The sequence below is a fragment of the Hyperolius riggenbachi genome, chromosome 1 (genome assembly GCF_040937935.1).
Source record: "Hyperolius riggenbachi isolate aHypRig1 chromosome 1, aHypRig1.pri, whole genome shotgun sequence".
In the NCBI taxonomy this organism is placed as follows: domain Eukaryota; kingdom Metazoa; phylum Chordata; class Amphibia; order Anura; family Hyperoliidae; genus Hyperolius; species Hyperolius riggenbachi.
This window is the reverse complement of record NC_090646.1, coordinates 412,094,768-412,107,505: the sequence shown is the minus strand read 5'-3', so window position 1 is coordinate 412,107,505 and position 12,738 is coordinate 412,094,768. Positions and strand designations below refer to the sequence as shown.

The 12,738-nt window shown below is 41.5% G+C and overlaps 1 protein-coding gene across 1 annotated transcript; it reads right to left on the bottom strand.

The window, feature by feature from the left end:
• Nucleotides 1-602: 602 nt before the first annotated feature.
• LOC137552612 (forkhead box protein D5-A-like) lies at nt 603-1,628 on the bottom strand. The gene has a single exon (XM_068271405.1). It carries the CDS (start codon nt 1,626-1,628, stop codon nt 603-605), a length of 1,026 nt encoding a protein of 341 aa, XP_068127506.1.
• Between the last annotated feature and the right edge of the window lie 11,110 nt (nt 1,629-12,738).

Genomic DNA, 12,738 nt, shown 5'->3' with positions numbered 1-12,738 from the left:
ACAAAGCATTATATTAGACATGAAAAGAAAACAAAATCATAAATCAGCATATTAAAGAATGAATGGTTTTCAAACTCTCCCACCTTAAACAAAGAATTATGTGAATGATTTTGAGGTCATTGGCAGCAAAATAAATATATATGAAATATCGATAAAATGTTTTATTCGGTGGAATTGCCACACGTCGTCAGATATCATAAATATTCAATAAATTACGTACATATCAGCATATTAACAAAACAATGAAAAAGACGCACAAATGTTTGTTATACAAACAATTAAATATAACACTACTAACCACAAAAAGGCAGAACAAGGAAAACGTGACATACAGGAATATTTGTATCATCTCTTCATCAATCATCACTAGCTACATTCACTCCCATTAAAGTTACTCTGTAAAATATGAGCGAAAAATAGTTATGAGACCAGAGTCCATACAGTACATGGGAAACCACTTATAGGTCATTGTACTGACTCCACTTCAAACACTACCCAACACAGCTGAAAAGCAGCATAGCAGGGTTCCCAACTTATCAGTCTACATAACGAATTGCTGGGATACTGCTAAAGTCCATCACAGGATAGTCTATATGTATATTTCAGAAGGTGGCTGGGAACCTCATATGATAGTAGTGCCTCACCCCATAGGACGTCACCAGAGGTCCAGCGTTCACATTGAGGAGAGCTGGCAGCATGGAAGTTGACCTCTGTAGAAAGTGGTTGTAGGTCCATGTCTGGGGTAGATCTGGAATGGAGATCTCTGGCTCCTGGTTTTTCTTCATGATGTTCTCTATGCTGAAGGAGCACTTGTTTGGAGGCTGTTGCGTACTGGAGATCTGCTGGGTTTTGGGCTCTGGGTTTAGTCCGTGGATGTTGGTGGTGATCTTCCTCTGGGACACATCCTGGTATGGGAGCTGGTGATGGGTAGGGATGAGCAGTCTCTCAGGACCTGACATTGGTGGTAGGGCATGCTGCTGGAGATAAGTCTGTGGAGGAAGAGCTCTGTATGGCCTGTAGTGGAAGGGGTGATAAACCATCATGCCATCTTTTAAGAACTCGCTGTGGTGTCTTTTGAATCGCTTCCTTCTCCTGAGGAAGCTCCCATTGTCAAACATGTCTTCCGAGGCTGGGTCCAGAGTCCAGTAGTTGCCTTTGCCAGGGTTTCCTGGCTCACGGGGAATCTTGATGAAACAGTCATTGAGAGACAAGTTGTGTCTGATGGAGTTTTGCCACGCTGGAAACTTATCCTTGTAATAAGGGAACTTATTACTTATGAAGTCACAGATCCCGCTGAGGGTTAGCTTTTTGTGGGGGCTCTGTAGGATAGCCATGGTGATTAAGGCGATGTAGGAGTATGGAGGTTTCACCAAGGACCTCTTGGACTTCTCCCCAGCATTGATGTTTTGCTCAGTAGACCCGCTCTCGCTTTCTGCAGAGGAGTCATTCTCCGACTCTCTGGGGGACAGATGCTCACCGTCCATGCTGGAGGGTCTGGGCTGGAGGCAAAAGTGTTGCTGGAAATCGCAGCTATCATCATCTCCCAGGATATCAATTTCATCTTCCTCATCAGAGATCCTTTCATATAACGGCTTGTCAGAATCCCTGGTCTGCTGGAAGCCATTCATGTCCATGCCTGATAGGACAGAAATGTTGATGAACTATTTAGGTTATCAGTCTCTATGTTATCTCTTCAGGGACAAGCTCTTCACTGATGGATCTCCTGCTCCCCTTCCTCTTATAACTGGGGCTGAGGAGTGCCTGGAGAGGCTGCCTGTGTCATTTACACTTGAATTGGCTATAATCTGCCAGATAAGCTCTTATGAGGGGTCTTGCACCTGGGAAGGAGGGGCTAGGTCCTAAAAATAGGAATTGACACTTGCTGTGCACATCAATAGACTGTAGCCACTTCCATTATTTACAAGCAGGGGATGGATGGTTTGTCAGTGTGTCATCTCCCTCACTCCAAATCAGCCCATTGTGTAAGGAAAAAAAAAAAGAAAAAAAAAGTCCATTCTAAAAAACAAAAAAAAAACACAACAACAAAACCGTACAATGCTGTGATGGGACTCTTGCAATTTCCCACGAATAATCATGTAAAATAGTATTTTTTTACTTGACTTTGGCATTGCCGTTTTCTTCCATATGAACCTTGCTAGATAAAGGAGGTCTTCTAGGCACATTTTCTCACCCTTATCAGCTTGTAATGATATCAACACAAAACTTTCTTCAGATTGCATTTATCAATACAGTTTGGTTTACAAAGCATGTGGTCAGGCTAAGGAAAGCGATAATCCCACACGTGGCCCTGAAGTGCCCCAACATAGTGTGGCTGATTGAAGCTGGAAAATACCAAAGGAACCAGCAAATCTGAACCGTGCTGTTGAAAAGTTGCTTTTTTCATAGAAAATGTTTGCAACCCCTGTGTGGGCCATATCAAAACATAGCGGGGATTGCAGAAAGGTTAGTAAATTGGAGCTTGTATTCTATGTTTTATGTTTGTTTTTTGTTTGTTTTTATTTATTTATTTATTTATTTTTTAAATACACACCAAGTGGATAGGAGACCATTTTTAATATAGCCCTCATAAGGGCCCATTCACACTAGGGATCGCAAACTGCTATGGATTATCGCTAGCCTTTTGCAGCAGCACTTTTTTTTGCAGTAAACATGTCTTTTTTTACATTTTTGCGATTTTTGAGCAATCGCAATTAGCGCTTTTTTAACATTGCGATCGCTTATTTTAAAAAAAAAAACACTGCATTTACCACGAATCACTGGCGATCACGGCAGTAAGATCACTGCCATATACTTTACATTACACTACCGCTTTTAAAAGCACTAGCTATCACCGGCGATTTACGGTAAATGCCCGTGAATCGCCCCAGTGTGAATGGGCCCTTAGGGCTCAGAAACACTATAAGGGCTTTTCTGAGTGTTTGCAATTGATCAGCGCTTTCTGAGTGAGCACTTTTAAAAAAAAAAAAAAACGCTCCTATTCACTTGCATTAAAATCAGGGTAAAAATCACCACGATCGCATACTTTTTTTTGTTTACACATCAATAAACCAAATGCAATGAATTGGATCTGCCATACTTAAGGTGACTACTAATGATACAATTTGCCAAACGATTTCTTCCATACATACGTAAGATCGATCGAAAACAACCCAGATTTGTGATCTACAAGAACCAGATTAGCAGGCATAAAGCTAGGTAACCTTGTGAGATACACATTTATTTATTTATTTTAGTATTTATATAGCGCCGACATATTACGCACCGCTGTACAGAGTACATGGTCTTGTCACTATCTGTCCCTCAAAGGGGCTCACAATCTAGTCCACATCTTTCAAAAAACACAGAATCTGCTGCATAGGTAGCAGGAAGGTTTGAACATCGAATTGTTCTAGCGATGCTGTACACATGCAAACGATAAGTTCATGCAAAAGACCCGAGAAATGATTTTGTGGGCCATTTACTCTCTCCTTCTTTACGCTGGCACTGTTCTCACAAGGGTTAAAAAAAATATCTTCCAATCTCATACATGCCTTGTGGAAAGGACGATTGTCGTCAGAAAAAAAAATCCGTCCGGATGAATTTGACACATTGAGACAAACATCTTTTGTTGTTATCTTTTTAGGTCATTAAGTATATTGTTTACAATTATTTGCCAATCGGTCATTTGAAAAGGCTTTTATCGCACGTGTATGCAGCTTCAGGCAGAGTTTTTGGAAGCAAATTATTTATCTAGCAGTTAGTTTTACTCAACATTCTAAATCACATTAGCATCCTGCAAAAATTATTTTCTGCCTCCATTTTCCAGTTGGGCTAGTGTTACAGTGGGCTGCATTGTAACACAACTTGCTGCACCTATGCAATGCGGCAGGTGCTTTGCATTATAACGGTGTATGGCATCCCAACATACTGCAAAACGTGGCAATGAAGCATGCTTGTAGATTCAAACAACTTAGAAGTCACATTTTTCTAAGTATAACCAAGATGACATTTTTAATAAAAGATCAACAATGGCAGCCCCCACGTTTCCCTCATAACAGATGTATGATGACTGAAGTGATTACAATTCCTTTACTAGCACAGCATTAGTACAAGTGGTGCACAGTACATTAACAGATTGTCATTATTAGAGTGTGATTATAATGGACTTTATGTCACGTTGGAGGTATGCGACATCTGCAGGGAATGTTGACATAGTTTGAACCTAATGATCATTGCTTCAGTAGGAGCTGCAGATCCTTCCTGGACAAATCTGAGGATCAGGGGATGTTATCTTTGGGAGGTGTGAAGATGTGGTGGACCTTGAATGGATCAGTCACTTTGCATGTGAACAGCAATGAGGTGGTTTCTACAGTAATTAAAGAAGTGCAGGTGTTTTTTTTTGGCAATGGAAATGGAGCAGACAATGAAAGGACACCCACCTGAGCTGTGAATGAAAAGCCTGCAATAACTTCTGCCTGCCAGCTCTGCATATGAAGACACTGGAGGAAATGGCACAGGAGCTCATGTTTACTGATCTCCACAGGAGGGGCTTTATAAGGGAATAGCAAGAAACTGAAACATCCCTTCATTCCACTACAGGTCAATCAGTATGCTCTCAATTAGAGGCCACCTACTCCTCCCTCCCTTCCAATGCACAAACACCATAGTCACCTATCCCCTCCCCACAGAGGCCACCTACTCCTCCCTCTCTTCCAATGCAAAAACTCCATACTCTCCTATCCCTGCCCCTCTCTCTATTCCAATTTCGTTTTACATGATTTCAACTCACACATTTTGACAACTGTAATGTTTCATTGACATGCTGTAGAAATGAGAGTAGATAACTAGCTATAGCTGTAAATATAGGCAATAATTTGTAGAATTCATCATCACTCAGCAGTTCTGATGAACAGTAGTTATTTAATTGCTGCTACTCAGGGCCGGGCCGAGGCATAGGCTGGAGAGGCTCCAGCCTCAGGGCGCAGTGTAAGAGGGGGCGCAGAATTCATTCAGCTGTCATTCCTAATTGTGTTTGAAGCAGAAAGAAATAATCAAAGGGGATACATGGCAGTGACTGCAAGCCAGATAACTAGATATTAAGATGTTGGGGAGGTTGTGGGCCCTGTGGCGCCTCTTAGTCTAATAGCAATCAGTGTGTGACGGCTGGGGAGGCAGGGATGGAGGGGCGCACTTTGCTGTCTCAGCCTTGGGTGCTGGAGGACCTTGTCCCGGCTCTGCTGCTACTGCTCAGTTGTTTTTAATGTTTTGTTTTTCTAGTGTGATGAGCTTATAATTATCTGTGTACGTCTTTTGTGACTTTATGCATTTGGGGTTTATTTTTGTGGAACCAAACTGCCCAATGCTGCCTTTCACTGTATGCTAACATTGCTCCAAATACATGTATTATGGTGCCCATACACGGTACAATTAAAATGTTAAATTTTCCCGTTTATTTGACCAAAACAGTCAACTAGATTGAAAATCGAAAATACATTTATTTTTTATTGAGAAAAAAAAAATTATTTTATTTTATTTTTTTAATAAAAATCTGATCATATATGTTGGAATAATCTGGGTGATAGTTTGTGAAATTGCATACTGCATCGAATAATAAAATACTATAAAGAAAATACTATAAAAATTGAAAGAAATGTTTCAAGAAGGGAATTTTTATATGTATTGTGTATTATAACAAAAAATGTAGGAAATAGAGAGTAGTCTTTTTTTTGTCACCATATTAGTTTTGGATTTTTTATTTATTTTAATATTTGGAGCCCTGAAATGATTGTTGATTTTTCATAAAAAACGGTGTGTGCTGTAAAAGTAAAGTTAAATGTTAAATTAGAAATGTTTAGTATTTTGAGTATGAGATAGTGGTAGTGGAGGTAGGTGAGTACATGTGTATTCAGTGAGGTTGTAGGAGGCATGGTGTGATTGAGCTTAAATTCCTGTTTGCATATTTGTATCTTGCAGTGGATGAGGTTCGGGACACCCTGGAAAGAAGAGACAAAACAAAAAAATCGGGAGCCCAAATGGTGTAGTATGTCAGTAACACTGAAAACAATATGATGATAAGAGGGCTACTCACAAAGGTGAGTTGCTGGGGGTAACCGACCTCAGGAATCAGGTAGAGATAATGAACCGTCTCCACTTGGGGTGTCCCAGACTGGGACTGGTGATGGTCGCTTCTTCTTTGAAAGACAATAACGGCTTCAAACATGGTCCGTTTTTTAACCCCGCCCACAACAGATGTGGGGTGGGGGGCGGTGACTAAGCACAGTGAGGGTAAAGAAGCGCCCAGAGGTTTATAAAACAGAGTTAAGAACAGTGAAAATGATAAATGATGTGGCTTACCTCAATAAGGACATAAGAAAAAAGGAGAATTTTATTTTTGCACAGGCAACTGGCTTCACGGGTCTAAGCCCACTTCCTCAGGCCAATAAGAGTGCCAGAGTATGTAGAGCCAGTATGCATGGAGCATTTTGAGAAGCGCTCCATGCATACTGGCTCTACATATTCTGGCACTCTTATTGGCCTGAGGACCCGTGAAGTGTGTTGCCTGTGCAAAAATATATTTTTTTTTCTATAAGAATGTCCTTATTGAGATTTAACTTTTAAGATTAAGAGATTAATATTTAACTTTTTCAAATAAAGGCCTAAAAGTATCATCATTCATCCTTAAGTATTGGGGAAATCTTCGGGGTTGGTCTCCTTTGATTCTTGTAGAATCCTCACATTGGAATACTTGTCTTTATTCGGCAACCAGTTCTTTGCCCAGTCTTATCGGTTTCAGTTTCTTTTCGTCTAGTAGGGTCCACAGATCAAGTGCATAAGCTATACAAGCTTTCTTCTTAATACAGCCATTTATTTTTCCTGTTCCGTCTGAAAAAAAGCAAACACGTCATTTCTGATCGATTTTTTTTTTTTTTTTTTTAAATTTAGATAATTTTTCCCAATCAACTTTTTCTTCATATTCCATCATTTTTCTCAGATATTCTGAAAAATCAAAATGGTCGTGTATGGTATCTCAAAAAATAATTTTAAAAACTATTCGACCAAATGGAACAGTCAATCAAATTTCTCTGATTGAAAAAAAAAATGAAAAAGTTGTACCATGTATGGTATGGGCACCATTAGGTATAGCGAGAAAGATACAGGATGGATAGGGCAGGTTGCGGCTGGTGTCAGTAACAAAGCACTGCACGCTGTGAGGGATGAACTTGTGCAGCCTTTGTAATGTCTGATCGTGCTGCCCGGAAGCTGCCTTCCGCACTGAGTAACGTGCATGCTCAGTCAGGAACCCTTAAAATATCAGAAATCTATCTTCTGTACCAGCAGGGCTCGGGAGCTACAATTTGGCACAGAGGTAGTTTGGGGGGGTCCCCTCCCTACCCTGAAATTTTGGGGACTCTAGAAGGTGTGACTGCAGAGATATTTGGGGTGTTTATCGCCAGCAGAATTATTGAATAGGAAAGGCAGCACAGTCTCCTACTGTGCAGACGGGGCAGCATGAGGGCTCAAACCCACTAGAGCGATTTTCAGAGCGTTTAGGGAGCGATTCGAACAGCAAGCGATTTCCCTAAACGCTCAGCTGATAATGGATTGTCAAAATTCCACTGGAGCAATTGCGATGACCAAATCGCAAGATGCAGGACATGCAGCATTTTTCACGTTTAGCGTTACAGATTAGCGTTATTGCAATGTAAAGTATATAAACGCTGGTATAATTGCTCATCAAAACCTGCACAGAGTGATTTTGCTAGCGTTTTGAAGTTACTGCACACTGTAACAAAATTAATTGAAATCACAATTAAAAACGCTAATCGCTACACAATCGCTGGCAAATTGAATACACTTTTTAAAATCGCTACTGAAAACGATCATGAAATCGCTTGCATACCGCTCATACAAAACGCTAACGATTGCGATTAGCGATAGCATTTTGTAGTAGGTTCCAGGCCTAAATCATAGAGCAGCACAATCAGACACAACACTTTATTCAGGGATTGTTTATAACCATTACAAATTAATCAGAAATAAAAGGAAAAATACATTTTTGGCTGTTTTTGATGCAAAATGTACTTTATATAAAACACTAGTTCATCCCTAAAGATACATTCAGATATTAAACTCAACAAAAATAATCACTTGTGGTCATTTACCCATCAGTCTGATATCTGTAGCTAAAACACCAAAAGCTGGCCATACACTAAAGGTAGCCATACACTGGTCGATTTGCCATCAGATCGACCAGCTGACAGATCCCTATCTGATCGAATCTGATCAGAGAGGGATCGTATGGCTGCCTTTACTGCAAACAGATTGTAAATCGGTTTCAGCCTGAAACCGACCACAATCTGTTGAGCTGATCCTGCCGCCAGTCCACCCCCCCCCCCCCCCCCGTATACATTACCTAAAGCTGGCTCCGGGTCCTCTTCTCCGCGCTGCACCCCGCACCGCACCCCAGCGTACACTGTGTCACTCCGTGACCAGGAAGTTAAAATAGAGCGCCCTCTATTTGAACTTCCTGGCCACTGCAGTGACACAGGAAGTTAATGTACGCTGGGACGGAAGCAGGAACAGAGCGGTGCAGCGCGGAGAAGATGCCCGGGAGCCAGCGTCAGGTAATGTATACCTGATGGGATCGGACGCCGCTAGCGACGCGCTCCCTACCCGCGGGAGATCGATGGTATTTTTCCGCACGGCGCGATCGACGGACCGATCAGCCTAAAGTCACAAAATTTGGGACTTTTAATATTTAAAGGAACCAGGAAAGTGTTTTCGTGACATTTGACTGGACTGGTTTATGTTTGAAGTCTTGCAGTTTGAAGTAGCTGCTGGGCTATCAGAATCCATTTTATATGAATGTTTTTTATGCTTTATATTGAATGAGCCACATTGTGAAGTGTAGCGTCAAGACTTCCATAGCGATTGGATCTTGTGGATTCGTGACACTTGAGCGCAGGGCTGAAACAGCCTAAGGCTGTAATTGGTTTATATGTGGTCTCTGGTTTCCTTTAGGCTGCTTTCACAGTTGGACGTTACAGGCTGACGTTACAGCAGCTTGTAACACAGCCCAACTCACAGCAATAGTAAATCAATGGGCTGTTCACAGTGCCCACGTTGCGTTGGAGTATAACACAGCACGGTAAATGAAAGTGCAGCGTGCTGTGCGTTATACTCGTATTCGGCTGCGTTAGACTGTGTGCACATGCGCAGTAATGTCTATTGTGAGTAGGCACATGGCTAATTATTATTCACTGCACTGTGCTGACGTCATTCACTAGCGGGACCACGTGATGCGGAGTGTTCCGATCACTTGGTCTCCACAGTCTTACGGTGCACCAAGAGCCGCGTAACACGGCTCTATTTAGCGTCCACCATTAGCACCACCATGCGTTGCGTTACGGGAACGTTATGCGACCTTAACGTCCCCTCTAATGCAACGTCTGTGTGTGAAAGAGCCCTTAAAGTCTAGTACACTCTTTCAATTATGATTGGCCAATCACCGACCAATTTTACAATCACCATGTATTATGAGGGTTTACTTACACATTAAAGGCTCTATTCACAAAACTTCTCATGAATGACTTATGTATCACCAAATTAATAAAAATAACCTTTCAGCACATTTACAAGAAAAATAATCTCTCACAGTAAGTTGTTCCTGATTAACTTAATTTCCATATTATTTTTGTTACCTTAATTACCGGTATATTATATTTTTGCTCTGTTGGAGCTTAAAAACGTTACATAGATAAGAGGAAAACAAGTGAAAAGCTTTGTGCATCATGCCCAATCTAGTCATAGCATTCAATATCTGTTGAGCCTCATACTACATAGAGGTGGTAAAATTGGTTAGAGATTGGCCAAACCTAATTGAATGTGTGTACCAGGCCTAAAGGAAATCCAAGGGTAAGGAGGATATGGAGGTTGCCATATTTACTTCCTGTAAACAATGCCAGTTGCCTGGCAGCGCTGTTGATCTTTTGGCATAAGTAGTGTCTGAGGCTGTATTCATAGTGGGACGTTGCGTTTTAATGCGACGTTAAAGTCGCAATGTGTCTGTATTTAGCGGTAACGCACTGCAAGCAGTGAGTTACCATAACGCAATATTTTTCAACACAACGTTAATGTCACACTGTGAACGTCCCTTATGATTATCATTGCAGTGCAGTAAGCTGCGTTATAAGAATTTATTACGCAGCTCCGCAATGTGCCACTGTGAGGGCTCGTTCACACTAGGGGCGTTTTCGGCCTTTTTTATACCACAGACGATTTTTAAAATCGCCCACAAAACGCTTGTGCAATGAATGTCTATGAGAAGGTACATATTAGCGCGGTTCGTGTGCTGTGCCATTAGCAAAGCAGTGCCTGTACCATTTTTGGGGCGATTTTGGTATTATAATGGAAGGTATAGAAAGATCACTAAACCCTCTGAAAAATAAGGCAATTGCGTTTGCAGTTTTACTTCAGCAGATATTTAAATGTTAAGTGTTTCCGGGTCAGCCTGCACTTCCTGTTTGGACAGAGAACTGGTGCAAACGAATTTCCAAAATGAGTCACAGGGGCTGGATCTGCATTGAGCTTCTCTCTCAGATACAAAACCACCTGGAAATTTATGACAAAAAGCATCCCGACTATAAAGACAACTGCAAAACCAATCAGGTGTGGTCTGATATTGCTGCATATTTTGTTAAAGATTTATGGGACGAATTATCTCCAAAAAGCAAAGCCGATAAAAGTAAGTTCATAAGTTCACTCAGATGCTGACAACCATCTCATGTTTGCTTACACTGGGTTTTTTGTGTTTTTTACCTATGTAATGTTATGTGATTTGTACTGAAGAAGGCAATACTTGTAAGCTTATAATATGCATAACGACTACAATAGGCCTCAGAACCACACGTGTGGCTTCTACTGCAGTGTGCTTAGAACAGCCATGCTTTTTAATAATGTAATTTCTAGCAACTAACAGAAAATGTATGCACTATTTGTATATGAATAATAGACAGAAAGCTTCAATGTGTGTTGTAAAGTACATATATTTTTAAACATAACTTTGGATAAATATCCTATAATGCAATATGCAGAAATTTGGTATTTTAAAATAAACAAGTTAATCAACCTAAAACATTTAAACTCAGATAGTCCCATCTGGAGTGAGGAAATAATGAGCCATCTGCTCTCTAATATTTAGTGCACTCTGGGTTCCTCTTAACATAGCACCACCAAATAAGAAGTACATTTTTTCCAGAGTAAAATGAGCCATAAATTACTTTTCTCCTATGTTGCTGTCACTTTACACTAGACCAGGCATGGGCAAACTTGGCCCTCCAGCCAGAGGCGGGACAAGGTCCTCCAGCACCCAAGGCTGAGACACCAAAGTGCGCCCCTCCATCCCTCCCACCCCAGCCGTCAAACACTGATTGCTGTTAGACTAAGAGGGCCACAGGGCCCACAACCTCCCCAACACCTTAATATCTAGTTATCTGACTTGCAGTCACTGCTATGTATCCCCTTTTCTTATTTCTTTCGGCTTCATACACAATTAGGAATATCAGCTGAATGAATTGTGCGCCCCCTCCTACACTGCGCCCTGAGGCTGGAGCCTCTCCAGCCTATGCCTCGGCCCGGCCCTGCCTCCAGCTGTTGAGGAACTACAAGTCCCACAATGCATTTCAGGAGTCTGACAGCCACAGTCATGGCTCATAAAGGCAAATGCATTGTGGGATTTGTAATTCCTTAACAGCTGGAGGGCCAAGTTTGCCCATGCCTGCACTAGACACTAGCACTAGGAGACAGTATAATGTAAATGTGGTAGTGTAATAGGGAGTAGTTAAATAAACAGCCTCCTCTATTTTTAAGACCATGCCTCCTGAAAAAAAAGTGCAGAGTTTCCTCAAGTTAAAAAAAAATTGTTCGCAAGTGTTCCTTGATATCCAAAAGTTATTTTCAGGGTTCCTCCAGGGAAAAAAAAGGTTGAGAAAGGCTGACCTAGACTTGCCTTTGGATAGCCATCTGCGTTGACCATTTGGACATAGATTTTGTCTAATTGCCACCTCACCTGTCTACCTTTTATGCAGTGGCGTAGCAACAGACCTCTGTGCTGCCCGCAGCTTAACTTACTCACGCCAGCTTAGTCAATACACTCCATTTGCGTTCCAGGTCACTCCTATACTTCCTCCTTCAACCCGGAAGAAGGAAGAAAATACACATAATAGTGCAGCCTTTCCCCAGAAAATACAGGTAATGGAGCAGCAACCCAGAAAATACAGGTAATGGAGCAGCAACCCAGAAAATACATATAATGGAGCAACAACCCAGAAAATACAGGTAATGGAGCAGCAACCCATAAAATACAGGTAATGGAGCAGCAACCCAGAAAATACATATAATGGAGCAGCAACCCAGAAAATTCACATAATGGCGCAGCCGTTCCCCAGAAAACACATGTAATGCGGCAGCGTTTCACCAGCAAAAACACACAATGTGGGCAGCGCTTCACCAGAAAATACATGTAATGCGGTCAGCTTTCACCAGATAATACATGAAATGCAGCAGCTTTCATCATAAAATAAAGGTAATGTGGGCAGCGTTTTACCAGAAAATACACGTAATGCGGACAACGTTTCATCGGAAAATACATGTAATGCGGGCATCGTTTCATCGGAAAATATATGTAATGCGGGCAGCGTTTCACCAGAAAATACACGCATTGCGGGCAGCGGTCACCGG